Raw genomic sequence first — 15,206 nt, 5'->3', positions numbered from 1 at the left:
ATTTTAGTTTAAACCCCCCCGAACAGTGCTAGCAAACCTCCCCGCAAGGATATTTATCCCGCTCTGGTTCAGGTGCAACCCGTCCGACTTGTACAAGTCCCACCTTTCCCAGAAGCAGGCCCAGTGATCCAGGAAACTAAAGCCCTCCCTCCTGCACCAACTCTTTAGCCACGCATTCATCTGCTCTATCCTCCTATTCCTATACTCACTAGCACGTGGCACCGGGAGTAATCCAGAGATTACAACCTTTGAGGTCCTGCTCTTTAATCTGCTACCTAGCTCCCTAAATTCTGGTTGCAGGACCTCATCCCTCTTCCTACCTATGTCGTTGGTCCCAATGTGAACCACGACCTCTGCCTGTTCCCCCTCCCCCTTCAGAATGCCCTGCAGCCGTTCAGTGACATCCTTGACCCTGGCACCAGGGAGGCAACAAACCATCCTGGAGTCACGTCTACGGCCACAGAACCATCTATCTGTTCCCCTTCCGATAGAATCCCCTACCACTATTACTTTCCCACTCTTTTTCCTCCCTTCCTGAGCAGCAGCAACACCCCCGGCGCCAGGAAGTTGGCTGCTGCTGCCTTCCCCTGGTGAGTCATCCCCCTCAACAGGATCCAAATTGGTATACCTGTTTGAAAGGGGGATGGCCACAGGGGTCTCCTGCACTACCTGCCTGCTTCTACTGCTCCGCCTGGTGGTCACCCATTTCCCTCCTGCCTGTGCAGTCCTACCCTGCGGCGTGACCAACTCATCAAACGTGTAATCCACGACCCTCTCAGCATCGTGAATGCTCCACAACCCATCCATCCGCAGCTCCAGCGCCTCAATACGGCCCATTAGTAGCTGCAGCTGGATGCATTTCCGGCACACGTGGTCATCAAGGACACTGGCAGCGTCCCTGAATTCCCACATAGAGCAAGAGGAGCATAACACGGGGCTGGGCTCTCCTGGCATGACTTACCCCTTTAATTAATTTAAATTAATTCAATACCACCAGTTAAAGATATACTCTAGGGCGCTTATTTACCAGCTGTCCCCACTACACCACAGAGACCCAAGAAAATATAAACCGCAGAATTTAAGCTTGTAATAAAAGAGATACTCACCAACCAATCACTCACCTGCTTCCTGGCGACGTCACACTTGGATTACTTTTTACCTCTCTCCTCTGCTGTTGAATTGGTACCCTCACCTCGCAACTGCTGCCGGTTTGAAACTGCCACCGCTTTTAACTGCCGCCGGTCACTGCCCCCTCACAGGTCCGATGCTCTGATCGGGCCTCACCTCGCAACTGCCGCCGGTTTGAAACTGCCGCCGCTTTTAACTGCCGCCGGTCACTGCCCCCTCACAGGTCCGATGCTCTGATCGGGCCTCACCTCGCAACTGCCGCCAGTTTGAAACTGCCGCCGCTTTTAACTGCCGCCGGTCACTGCCCCCTCACAGGTCCGGTGCTCTGATCGGGCCTCACCTCGCAACTGCCGCCGGTTTGAAACTGCCGCCACTTTTAACTGCCGCCGGTCACTGCCCCCTCACAGGTCCGATGCTCTGATCGGGCCTCACCTCGCAACATACACCACAAACTGCACTAACCTGACAGGTGCGAGTGATTACTGATGATTCCTTTAAATAACGTCCCTGCAACTGGCTTCCTGGTGCTGCACACCAGCTCGCCCTGTCGGTGTTCACTCCAGGTGGCTAAAAGCAATTTGGGAAATGGGACGTTCAGTGACGTCATGATCTCCCTGGTGTTGAGGTCCCCGGCGATAGCTGTTATCAGCAGCGCTACGGGGGTCCCAATTTGGCATGTAGCGCTTGATTTGCCTCGCCCTACTGGTCTCAATGCCGCATTAGCACTAAGGGGACAAATTTTTCCCCCTCTGAAGATCCCAACTGAAGATACTTTTTGGCTTATTTGAATTTCATAGTGTATTGCGCAACTGAGGTTGTGAATTCTACTTCAGGAACAGGAGGGCTAATATTCCGAAGCTCCTCTGGGAGCAGGGATTTTGGAGGCTCGGTGTGCCTGGCTTGCCGACCAGTGATTTTGTGGGCACAAATAAGACCAAGCTACTGGCGTGTTTATCGGCAAACAGGGCAGCCAATTTACACACTGTGAGGTCCCAAAAACACCAATGAGATAAATGACCAGTTCATCTATTTTGCTGGTGTTGGCTGAGGGATGAATATTGTTCGAGCTGCAGCCTTGTTTCATGCTTCATTTGAAGGATGGCCCCTCCGACAGTGCAGCATTCTCTCACTACTGCACTGATGTGTCAGCCTAGATTATGTGCTCAAGTCCTGGAGAGGGGCTTGAATCTGCAACCTGCTGACACAGAAGCAAGAGTGCTACCACTGAATTAAGCTGGTACACTTGACAAAGGGTTTTGACCTGAAACATTGACTCTATTTCTCTCTCCACAGATGTTGCCTGGCCTGCTGAGTTTTTCCAGCATTTTCTGTTGTTATTTTAAGCCGGTACACTCACCATTTAACCTCTCTGTAACAGGACGAAACATTCCTAACGCTTGACAATTGCCTGTGGTACTCTTCGCCAGCGCTCTCACCCCCTTGTTTTATTCAATTCAATTCAATTTTATTTGTCATATATGCAGCAGACGTGTGTACTGCACAATGAAATGTTGATTTTTACGAGTCCTCCCAACATTGGAATAAATATGGCATAACATATTCAGTTCTATAAAGGGGTCTACTGTTCTTCCAGTTTTGTTTCTGCCAAAGGGACTGCGTCCAAAATATTAAACTTGTCTTATCTTTACAGATGCTGAATGGTCTCCTGTGTATTTACAGCATTTTCAGTTTTTTATTTCAGATTTCCAACATTTACAATTTTTTCACATTTTATTTGTGAGTTCTGATTTTAAGTTTATGAATGTTATTGTTTATACTGTAGAGGATTCCCCTTTCTATTAAGAACATAAGAAATAGGAGCAAGAGTAGGCCATATGGCCCTTTGAGTCTGTTCCACCATTCAGTAAGATCATGGTTGAACTTTTACATCAACTCCACTTTCCCGCCCTATCCCCATATCCCTTGATTCCCTTAGTATCTATCAATCTCAATTTTCAATATACTCAATGACTGAGCATCCACAGCCCTCTGGGGTAGAGAATTCCAAAGATTCACAACCTTCTGAGTGAAGAAATTTCTCCTCATTTCAGTCCTAAATGGCCTACCCCTTTACCTGAGACTATGACCCCTAGTTCTAGATTCTAGAGCCAGGGGAAACAGCCTCTCAGCATCTACCCTGTCAAGCCCTCTACGAATTTTAAACATTTCAATGAGATCACCTCTCATTCTGCTAAACGACAGAGAATATAGGCCCATTCTACTCAATCTCTCCTCATAGGACAATCCTCTCTCCCAGGAATCAATCAAGTGAACCTTTGCTGCACCCCATCTAAGGCAAGTATATCCTTCCGAGGGAAGGAGACCAAAACTGTATACAGTACTCCAGGTGTGGTCTCACCAAAGACCTATATAATTGCAGCAAGACTTCCTTACTCTGCTACTGCAACTCCCTTGCAATAAAGGCTAACATACCATTTGCCTTCTTAATTGCTTGCTGTACCTGCATGTTAACTTTCTGTGATTCATGTGCAAGGACACTCAGATCCCTCTGTATCCCCACATTTACTAGTCTCTCACCATTTAAAAAATATGTTCTGCTTTTCCCTTCTTCCTACCAAAGTGGATAATTTCACACTTCCTGGCATTATATTCCATCTTCCACCTTCTTGCCCAATCAATAAACAGATCTACTCAGCAGGTCAGGCAGCATCGTGGAGAGAGAATCAGAGTTAACATTTCAGGTCGATAACCCTTCGCCTGACCTGCTCAGTGTTTTCAGCATTTTCTGTTGTTGTTTCAGATTTCCAGCATCCGCAGTATTTTGCTATTGAATTAACAGATCTATGTCCCTTTGCAGCCTCTTTACGCCCTCCTCACAGCTTACTTTGTATCGTCGGCAAACTTGGATATATTACACTTGATCCCCTCATCTAAGTCATTGATATAAATTGTAAATAGTTGAGACCCATGCACTGATCCTTGCGGCACTCCACTAGTTACACCCTGCCAACCTGAAAATGATCTGTTTATTCCTAACCAATCCTCATTCCATGCTAATATATTAACCCAATCCCATGAGCCTAATCTTGTGTAACAACCTATTGTGTGACACCTTATTGAGTGCTTTCTGAAAATCTAAATATACTGCATCCACTGCTTCCCCCTTATCTACCCTACTAGTTATACCCTCAAAAAACCTTTCATAAAACCATGTTGACTCTGCCTAATCATAGAAGCTACTGAAAAATATATTTTCAGCTTACCTTGGTTCTATTTCCCTGCACAATATGATGGTAAATAGTAGGTGGCATTGGTGCATCAAGATTTGTACTCTCTGCTTGGCTATTCTTTCTGATGTCTGTGTCAACAGCTTTCTCACTTTCAAAGCTTTCAGTACTTCCTTTATCTTCTACTTGATTTTCACTATTGTTTTCCTGAGAATAGTCTGATGGAGTTGAGACTATTTCTGCTTCTTTAATTTCTTGTTGCATTCCCACAGGACCATCTATGTTCTTATTGGCGGGCGATGCTTTCTGGCCTTTCAACAACTCAAATTTTTTTGTAATTGGTACAAAAATCTGCTTCATTTGAGCTAAAATGTTTCCGAAGTCCAAATTATTGGTACCAGCAGGGTTAGTCATTAGCTCTTGTCCAGCTATATTAATAGCTGCCACTTTCGCCGACAACCGTTCTACCAACTGGTTAACAGTTTGCAAAAGCACAAACTCATTCATTTCCTTTACTGCTTCCTTGGCATACTGAACCAAACCTTCTGTAGTTAACAAATGTTTGGCTGTTGCTTCCATATAACTGTTTATGCTCGCTATCTTCAAATTCAGCTCATTATCATATATTGTTTTAACCTCTTTCTCTTTCTCCTTGAGTAGATCATGTAGGATCACAAATCCATCAGACACCTGCTTCTGAAACTTGCCTTTATTCTCTTGAAGTTTGGATTTAAAAATACTCAGCCTCAGCATATCATTTTCATTTTCATCTTTAGCTGAAAGACAACAAGAAATAAATTGGCAAAATAAAAAAGTTAGAAAAATGTTTAAATTCAGACATAGCAGGGGCTATAAAACTCTCCCTCTCCTAGGGCTGCTAAGATATATGAATGTAAATTTATAGCCAAATTTCCATTTACAGAAATGTTTCTTGCCCAAGGAGTGCCCGAACCAACATGGCAACGGATGTACTTCCAGCACTTTAAGCATGGGATGTTGCGCTGCTAATCTTCCATCCTACATAAAATTAAGCTCATCTAAGACAGTGCTGCCCATATCCTATCTCACCCAGTCTAACTTGCCCATCACCCCTGTCCTTGCTGATCTACATTGGCTCTCTGGCTCTCTGTCCCTCAGTATCTCATTTAAAACTCTCAATCTTGTATTTTAATCCCTCCATAACCTCACCCCTCCCTGTCTCCGTAACTTCCTTCAGCCCTCCAACCCTCCAAGCACTTTCCATTCTTCTGACTCTGGCCTCATAAGGATCCCAACTCCATTCATCACCCACCATTAGCAGCTGTGTGTTTAGCCACCTAGGACCCAGTCTCTGGAATTTCCCAGTTTACCCCTGCATCTCTCCACCTCACTCTCTTCCTTTAAGATCTTCTTTAAAGGCCACCCCTTTGACCAAACTTTTGGTCACTCCTCCTATGCTCTCCTTCTTTGTCTCAGTATCTATTTTTCAATACGTCACTGTGAAGCACCTTCGGACATTTTTCTATGTCGGTATGAAATCGTTTCTCTTTACCTTATCCGTTCCCCTTAATACCATGAAAACTTCAATCAAATCACCCATTACCCTTCTAAATTCCAGGGAATACAACACTAATTTGTGTAATCACCTCCAAAATTCGATAGACTCTGGAACAGTACCCATGGATTGGCGGGTATCTAATGTTACCCCACTGTTCAAAAAAGGTGGTAGAGAGAAAACGGGGAATTACAGACCGGTAAGCCTGACATCGGTAGTGGGAAAATGCTAGAGTCCATCATAAAAGATGTAATAGCAGAACACTTGGAAAACAGTGACCGGATCGGACAAAGTCAACATGGATTTACAAAAGGTAAATCATGCTTGACTAATCTATTGGAATTTTTTGAGGATGTACCTGGTAAAATAGATAAGGGAGAACCAGTGGATGTGGTGTATTTGGACTTTCAAAAGGCTTTCGATAAGGTCCCACATAAGAGATTAGCATGTAAAGTTAAGACACATGAGATTGGGGGCAAGGTATTGACTTGGATAGAGAACTGGTTGGCAGACAGAAAGCAAAGAGTTGGAATAAACGGGTCTTTTTCCGAGTGGCAGGCAGTGACTAGTGGGGTACCGCAGGGATTGGTCCTAGGAACCCAGCTATTCACAATATATATTAATGACCTGGACGAGGGAACTAGATGTAATATCTCCAAGTTTGCAGACAACACAAAGCTGGGTGGGCGTGTGTGCTGTGAGGAGGATGCCGAGGAACTCCAGTATGATTTGGACAGGTTGGGTAATTGGGCAGAAGCATGGCAGATGCAATATAACATGGATAAATGCGAGGTTATCCACTTTGGTGTCAAAAACAGGAAGGCAGATTATTATCTGAATGGCAATAGATTGGGAGAAGGGGAAGTGCCACGAGACCTGGGCATCCTTGTGCACCAGTCGCTGAAGGTAAGCATGCACGTGCAGCAGGCGGTTAAGAAGGCAAATGGTATGTTGGCCTTCGTAGCGAGAGGGTTTGAGTACAGGAACAAGGATGTCTTGCTGCAGTTATATAGGGCCTTGGTGAGACCACATCTTGAGTATTGTGTGCAGTTTTGGTCGCCTTATCTGAGGAAGGATGTTTTTGCCATGGAAGGAGTGCAGCGAAGATTCACCAGGCTGATACCTGGGATGGCAGGAATGATGTATGAGGAGAGATTGGGTCAATTGGGCTTGTACTCGCTGGAGTTTAGAAGAATGAGAGGGGATCTCATTGAAACTTATAAAATTCTAACAGGACTAGACAGACTAGATGCAGGAAGGATGTTCCCGGTGGTCAGGGAGTCCAGAACTGTCAGGGTGAGGCTGGTTCTGGACCCAAGTGCAGACAGACGAGGCAAGAAGCAGGTATGCAGTCTTAAATAAAAGTACTTTACTAGAATCACACAGGTAAACAGTTACAAACATAGGAGCTCAAGACAAGCTACCACTAGGCAAATGGCTTGTCAAGACTGAGCACAGAGGGAAGAAACCACAGAACTTAAATACAAGCAAAAACAGGTGAAACCAATAAACCAGATAAAAGGCAGTTAAGTAAACTAGTAACAATTTAGCAAAGGGAAACAAACAAGTGAAGGTGCCATCTAGGGGTTACTGAGGGAACTAACCGGCACCCTCACAAGAACCAGGGGTCACAGTCTAAGGATAAGGGGTAAGCCATTTAGGACAGAGATGAGGAGTAATTTCTTCACCCAAAGAGTGGTGAACCTGTGGAATTCTCTTCCACAGAAGGCAGTGGAGGCCAATTCATTAAATATATTCCAGAAGGAGTTGGATATATTTCTTAAGGCTAAAGGGATCAAGGGATATGGGGAGAAAGCAGGGACAGGGTACTGAATTTGAATGATCAGCCATGATCGCATTGAATGGCAGAGCAGGCTCGAGGGGCCGAATGGCCTACTCCTGCTTCTATCTTCTATGTTTCTTTGTTTCTATGTTTCACTCCTCATAATTTAACCCTTGGAGTCCTTGGAAATAGAATCAACTACCATTGGTGAAATAAGACCAGAAAATGCTGGAAATACTCAGCCGGCCATGCAGCATCTGCGGAGAGAGAAACAGAGTTAACGTTTCAGGTCGATGACCTTTCATCAGAACTGGATTAAGTTAGAGATGTAACAGATTTTAAGCAAGTGCAGGGGCAAGGAAAGGAGGGAGGGGAGGAAAGAACAAAAGGGAAGGTGTGTGATAGGATGGAAGGCAGGAGAGATTAAAAGACAAAAGGGATGATAGTGCAAGGCAAAAGGAGATGGTAACAGGACAAGTAAAGAAACAAAAGATGAGTCTAGAAGAGGTGTAAATAGGAATGGCAGAATCATCATCAGCTTCCATGTGAAAAAATAGGGGCAGAGGTCATGGTCTGAAATTGTTGAACTCGATGCTGAGTCCAGAAAGTTGTAAGGTGCCCAATTGAAAGATGAGGTGCTGTTCCTCGCGCTTACGTTGAGCTTCGTTGGAACAGTGTAAGAGGCCGAGGACGGAGAGGTCAGAGTGGGAGTGGAGCGGAGAATTAAAGTGACAGGCAACCGGAAACTCGGGCTCACTCTTGCGGACTGAACGGAGGTGTTCCGCAAAGTGGAAATTGGTGAAAATTGTTTTCTCTCAACCAAATACATCTTTAGAAATTACATACCACCTACCTTTACCATATCTTGCAATAACTTGAAATAGATGGATCGATTGATCCCTGAAAGCATCTTGAATAGAACATGTTGGATGATCTTTGTGTTTTTCTTTACTACAATCCTCACAAATGGGAACCTTGTCACTCATGCAAAACATTGACAGGTTTGAATCAGGATGTTGGAAACACATCACCTGCTGCTCCCCACCTGCAGGATTAGCAAAATGATGGTCTGTGTAGGTTTTGTTGTGTTGCTTTAGGCATTCCTTGCAGAAATTTAGATCACAGGTTTCACATTTCTTGACTGCAATCTGTTTATTTTTCATCTCACAAAGTTGGCAATAAGGTTGCCTTTTGATTGATTTATTCCATGACAGTTTCTTGCTCCGCTTTTCCAACCTATTTAACACCTCGCTGAGCATAAAGTTCTCTGGGAATTTGACTTTTTCAGAGCTGGTGAAATAATGATTTTCTTTACAGACTGGGCATGTAACAATGGCATGTTTTGTTAGACCCTTCCTGGATGTCTGCTTCTGCTTTGGAATACAGCGCTCACAAATGTTGTGATTGCATGGCAGTAACTGAGGTTTAACATACAGCTTCCCACAGGCTGGGCAAGTAAGTTCCTCATACATTGGAGGTTTTATATGTTTCCTTTTATCTTTTGCATTCGAATTAGCTGGTGCCTGTGAACTACTTGGGCTGGAAATAAAAAAACACATTTCATTTAGAACGTTCATTAAATTGATTAATGCATCTTAGACTAAAGACTGTAATAAACCTCTTTTTCCTCTGGGGCTGAAGTCCATACATTCATGATCCGTAGAATAATCAATTTATCCTGTTTATGAATTGTAGGAAAGTAAAGCTTTATGATTGTAAGGTAAATTAACCATAATGAATTCCTCACTTGTTGCCAAGGCAACTATGTTCAACCTAAATTCTTTCTAAAAAAATATATAAATGACAACTGAAATAACACAATAGGTTCAACCAGCTGTCTGTCCACTTCTGAGACCAACAAGATGAACATTTCCTCCTTCTGCCAGCTGTAAGGGTTCTAAATGAAATGAGCCCTGTCAATCCCAGCCAAGTTTCGAGTGGGATGAATCCATACCACATAACTGGCCATGATGCAGCTCAATTTGCTAATTACACTCAGAAGGGCTTTTAGAGTAACTAGTGTAAGGCATGGAAAAATTCATATCAGTGCAATTGGGAGTATTGTTCTGAGTTTAGTTTCAAGGCACGTTGGCAGGCCAGGATAGATGGAGCTTTACATTAACCATGCAGTATTACTTCCAATTGGTTTTATCCGTTTTACTCTTCTCAGCGTTTATGTTATAGAAGAAAGGAAACATTTATATGGCACCTTTTATGGCCTTGGGATGTCCCAAAGCATTTTGCAGCCAACAAAGTATTTTTTTTTAAAGCATAGTCACTGTTGTAATGTAGGGAAACACAGCAGCCATTTTGCACACAGCTAGGTACTACAAACAGCAGATATATATGACCAGATCATTTTATTGATGGCATTGGTTGAAGGATAAATGACACCAGGCAAAATTCCCTGCTTTCTTGCGAATAGCGCCATGAGGTCATTTACATCCATCTGAGAGAGCAGGCAGGGCCCCAGTTTAACATTTCATCTGTGAGACAGCACCTCCAAAAGGTCAGCTCTCTCCTCAGTACTGCACTGAAGTGATTATGTACTCAAGTCTCTAGAGTGGGGCTTGAACCCACAACTGTCTGACTCAGAGGTTGAGTGTGCCACCACTAAGCAATTGAAAAATGGTGTGCTTTCGGTTGAATCTTTCCATACAAAGTAATATAAAAATAAAAAAGCAAAATACTGCAGATGTTGGAAATCTGAAATAAAAACAGAAAATGCTGCAAATACTCAGTGAAAGGTAAAATGATAATCAATTGACTGTGACACATTTTCACGAGGAATTAATTGGCCTTATTTTCACCTATGAAAATATATTCTTGAGTAAACTGTCAGTGAACACTCCAGGGTGTAAAACAGGCAGCCAACACAAACCCACCCATTTTCCAGTCCCCTGGGTGAGGTGAAAATGGCCCTGTCCATTTCTCTCACCTCTGACGCAAGACTCAGTCTCAGAGAGCCCTTCACTGCGAAATGTATCCACCTATTTTAATGCTGAGGATTTGGAGACTACTCAAGATCTTCTTCCTTCAAGTGAAGAAGTATGTATCTCTCTGTTCCTTGTGTATTTCCACAATCATGTTATATAAACTGTATTTTCACAATTACTATTTGTACAGTATTATTGAAAAAGAACGCATTGATTCCATAAATCAACAAGACAATTCTTACCACCTCATTTTGAGCTTTTGAAACAAAAAGCATAATTACAACTAATATTTATGATGATTGAATATGCCAAATTTCATTTTTATTGCCGAAGTTGCTAGATTTTTCCTGTTATTTGGGGACTTGCATTCCCTGGTTTCATACAGTTTTCTATGGCTGACCTCCCACATTCTACCATATTTATGAAGGGATAATTATTAGTCCTAGCCCCCTTAGGGCTACCCTGGATCAGGCGTATTCCTCAGACATTCACTTTCAACTAAAGTTTGAGGTAGCCGAATCCTAAAGACGCTTAATTGGGTCTAAAGGTCTGGACTATCTCTCCCTAAAGGAAAGGAACAACCTGAAAATGTTACCGTCCTCCAGATAGCACTTTTAATAAGTTTAGCTAGACTGTACCGTTCCGGATATTATAAGGGTCCAGAAAACACCCCCAGAATTCTGCAACTCCTCACCAAAAAGTGTACATAGATTGAGTTTGCGAGTTTGATACAGAAGCCTTATGTGAGACAATTCTAAAAATATATAGATTTATTCAAGAACCAACATATAATTTACAGTTGGTGAGTCAATCACAACATTAACAGTTCCAAAAAGAGAAAGCTTTACAATCTTATCAGAGATCCTTACTTTCAAATCTTAACTTCACTACAGTTTTACAGTTCTTAAAGTTTATTCAGGATATCCACCAAAATCAAATACCTTTGATCCTTGAGGTACAAAGAGTTGGAGACTTACAGAGCCACCTCTGAAGCTGAGAATCACTTTGCCCCTTTAAAGCGAGTCTACTATCCCATTTGAGAGTTCAATATTTATACCCTTTTCCAGTGGTATTTCCTTTAAGGTTTTCTGCTGATGTAAGCTAATTATTTTGTCATTTTTCTGCTGACCCCTGCAATTCTTACAGTCACCTCAGCTGGTAGCACTACAGAATTATGTCTCTCCTCTAGGTGTTCTAAGTTTAACATAAAAAGCAGTGTAACAGCAGGTGCGTTTTACTTGATATAAGTTTTACAAAGGCAGATGTTTGTGATTCTTTGCGAAGTGTCAATTAGAACACCTTGGCCTAGAAATTCAGTCGCGTTTGTGCCCACTTATTGGCTATAGAGTGGTTTGCGCCGGAAGTTTTTTAGCGCCCGAAATTGAGTTGGTCCCTAACATCGGCGTTAGCCGGTAGCGCTGCGCCGGCACCGATGACGTCATCGGTGTGCGCAGCGCCCCGGTTCCAATGGTAATCTGTCCCGATGGCCAAATTCAGTTGCGGCCGCCTCGCCCGTCGCGGCCGCAAACAGCGTTTGCAAAACGGTGCCTTACAGCTCCGAGAGGCCGGCGCATAAAGGTGGAGGGGCGGCCGGCCGCTTTCCCGGCGGCCGCCTGGCCGCACCTCCCTCCCCGGACTCCTGCACCACCCCCCCGCGGCATTGGTGTGTGACTCCCGCGAGCCCGGCACTTCTCCGTGGTGCCGGGCTCATTTGACGGGGGAATCCAGCGGCGATCTCACGGCTGCAGGCAGCTCCTCCTTAAGAGAAGGAGGAGGCCTGCAGTACCCCAGCCTGCCGCACCGCATCGGTTGCCGCAGCGGCAGCTGGGCGCCGGAAACTGACATTCTTCGCCCCAAACGAGGCGGCCAAACCCTCCAATAGCACCCGCCTCCGTCTTGGGGTGGCGCTACTGAATTTCAGGCGGGCGCTAGGGGAATCCGGCCCAGCGCTAAATTTCGGGCACTAAAGACCTGGCGCGGCGATACCGAATTTTTAGCCCCTTGTTCCCAAAAGTTCAGACTGTCAGGAGCCTTTAACCTTCTGTTTCAATAAGGTTATTGATTCAGTGTCAACAACTATCTTATCTCTATAGCCAGAATACTTTCACAGCTTTTTCATAGTTCGGTTTCTAGATTTCCAGACCCAGTTTGTCATGTTCTAATAAGGCCAGAATTCTTTCATAGAATGGTGTATTTTTCTGAATAGGTTATGTGGCTTATTCCTTCACATGTAAACTTGAGGTCATCTAAAACTCAGCTGCCTGTGTTCTAACTCGCATCAAGTCTCGTTCACCCATCACCCCATGCTTGCTGACCTACACTGGCTCCCGGTTAAGCAACACCTCAATTTCAAAATTCCCATCCTTGTTTTCAAATCCCTCCATGGCCTCGCTCCTCCCTACCTCTGTAATATTCTCCAGCCCCACAACCACCCCCCTCCCCCACCGAGATATCTGCATTCCTCAAATTCTGCCCTCTGAGCATCCCTGAATACAATCGCTCAACCATTGGTGGCCGTGCCTTCTGTTGCCTAGGCCCTAAACTCTGGAATTCCCTGCCTATACCTCTCCGCCTCACTACCACTCTCCTCCTTTAAGACGCTCCTTAAAACCTACCTCTTTGACCAAGCTTTTGGCCATCTGCCCTAATTTCTCCTTATGTGGCTCGGTGTCAAATTTTTTGTCTTATAATACTCCTGTGAAACACCTTGGGACGTTTTACTACGTTAAAGGCGCTATATAAATACAAGTTGTTGTTGGAAACCATATACCAGTTGCCTTAAAAATGTCCTATGTAATATAGAATTACTTACTGAATGTGACAATATTATGGCAGGGAAAATCATACAACAATATACGCACACCTACTTAAACTGGAATTAAACGTTCAATTTATCAAACAAAATTCTATTTTTTCAGCAGAACAGGTTTATCTGATCAACACAAGCTACTACTTACTAACAAATTTCTTTCTCCTCATATGGAGATTTCCAGCAGACAAAGTTAGTCACAGTGTCCCTCTGTAGCATTGGCCCTTCCATTCCTTTCGATGACAAATTGATTTCTCCTGCCGCTTCTTCATTACCTCCCAGTGGACTCTTGATTTCTGTTGAAGACGCCTTGCTACTTTCTGATTCCCTCCTTTTTATAAATGCCTCCTTGCTAAATAGGAAGCTTTCCTTGACTCCTCTTTCCTGCTTCTCATCTTTCTTTGCTTCTCTAATGCTATTTCCCTTGATTTCTCTAAAAGACTCCTCGTTACCAACGCTCACTGTACTCTTGAATTCCCTTTTGGTATCTGCCGAGACCCGCCTGATAATTCCCTTGCTTCTTTCAGCTGTTGCATGCTTCTCTCCCCCCTGATTGCCCTGCCATTGATTCATCGCCAGTGAAGCAGGGACAGACTGTAGAAGAAGTGGGGAAACACTACACAAAATAGCAGTCAGTTATAAATACCAGCTCTCCTCTTTTAATGCCACTAATCCTTAAGCCACTGATGGCCAAGAAGAATTTAAGGTACTATACTAAAATTACAGATGGGTTTTCAACAATCTAACCAGTATTACAATCAATCAATAATCCCTCAAAATTTAAACCCCCTTGAGTCCATAATGTCCTAAACCTTACTTATATGGCCCTCCAGTCCCCAGCCTGAGACTAGACCACGAGACTGATGTGGACCAGACACTGTGACATCAGAGACTGACTCACTGGGTTGCAAACATCACAGAATGTGCAACATCACAAACTAGCCACAAGACTGAAACACACATCACTGAGTCTGTGACATCACAAACAGGGCATCAAGGAGACTGTAGGAAGACAGACCAAAGGGCTGAAATATTGCACAGACCAATCACCAGGAAGACAAGATTACAAAGTAAACATGACTGAGGAAGGCAATTCAGCCCATCTTAGTTCATGCATCCACTGCAGCAACCAATTGTTTCTTAAGTAACTTCTGGGTTTCCCTCTGCACTACTACACCCAGAAGTCCACTCCATGTATTGATCACTCTTTGTCTGAAGAAGAACTTCCTGAATTTGACTTTCACTGGTCTCCTTGGCCTATCTCAAAATTTAGCCTGAAGTTATTTTCCAAATCTACCTCTTTGTCCCATTTACTATTTAATGTATCTCTATAAAATCATCTCTCAGACTCCTCCATTTGAGGCTGAAAAGCTCAAATTTCTCAAGTCTTCCTCATAGCTTAGATCTCTGGCACAAGGGATCAGCCTCAGGGCTCCTCTCGGAACTGTGTTCTATGCTTGAAAGTTTTATTTGTGTGTTGGTATCCAGAACGGGATGTAATTCTCTGAACAGAGCACTATACACTTTGAGTATGACTTTTATTCTACTATTTTGGCTAAATAGTTCAGCACTTTATTTGCTTTGCTGATTGATGCTTTGGAGTGGTTGGATATATAGCCCTGAAATTCCACACAGCTAATTGTGTCAATCAATGCTTTGCAGAGCTGAATGTATCATAATTTGCAGGGTCAGCTCATTCACATCCTGTGCAAAATGGGAGCTTTGAGCTGGGGGTGCTTGGAAATTAGAATACAGCCTTTTAAAAAATCAAATCTGGCAGAAGATTGCTGCAGCAGGCTGGGGGAACATCAAGTAAGTGTTTGACTCA

The 15,206-nt window shown here is 43.8% G+C and overlaps 1 protein-coding gene across 1 annotated transcript in view; it reads right to left on the bottom strand.

Moving 5' to 3' along the window:
- Window positions 1-14,229, bottom strand: part of LOC147115867 (tripartite motif-containing protein 42-like) — a 48,685-nt gene extending 34,456 nt beyond the window's left edge. Inside the window, exons 1-3 of the mRNA XM_085989456.1 lie at window positions 13,527-14,229; window positions 8,487-9,172; window positions 4,353-5,092 (exon numbers count right to left, since the gene is read on the bottom strand). Coding sequence (XP_085845582.1) covers window positions 4,353-5,092; window positions 8,487-9,172; window positions 13,527-13,951 — 1,851 coding nt within the window. The 5' untranslated portion in view covers window positions 13,952-14,229. The remainder of the gene's footprint in view (window positions 1-4,352; window positions 5,093-8,486; window positions 9,173-13,526) is intronic.
- Window positions 14,230-15,206: the final 977 nt, after the last annotated feature.

This window comes from Somniosus microcephalus, chromosome 6 (assembly GCF_052327205.1).
Source record: "Somniosus microcephalus isolate GS21.2 chromosome 6, FLI_Smic_1.0, whole genome shotgun sequence".
In the NCBI taxonomy this organism is placed as follows: Eukaryota; Metazoa; Chordata; class Chondrichthyes; order Squaliformes; family Somniosidae; genus Somniosus; species Somniosus microcephalus.
The sequence above is the reverse complement of the archived record's forward strand: the minus strand, read 5'-3'. Positions and strand labels throughout refer to the sequence as shown.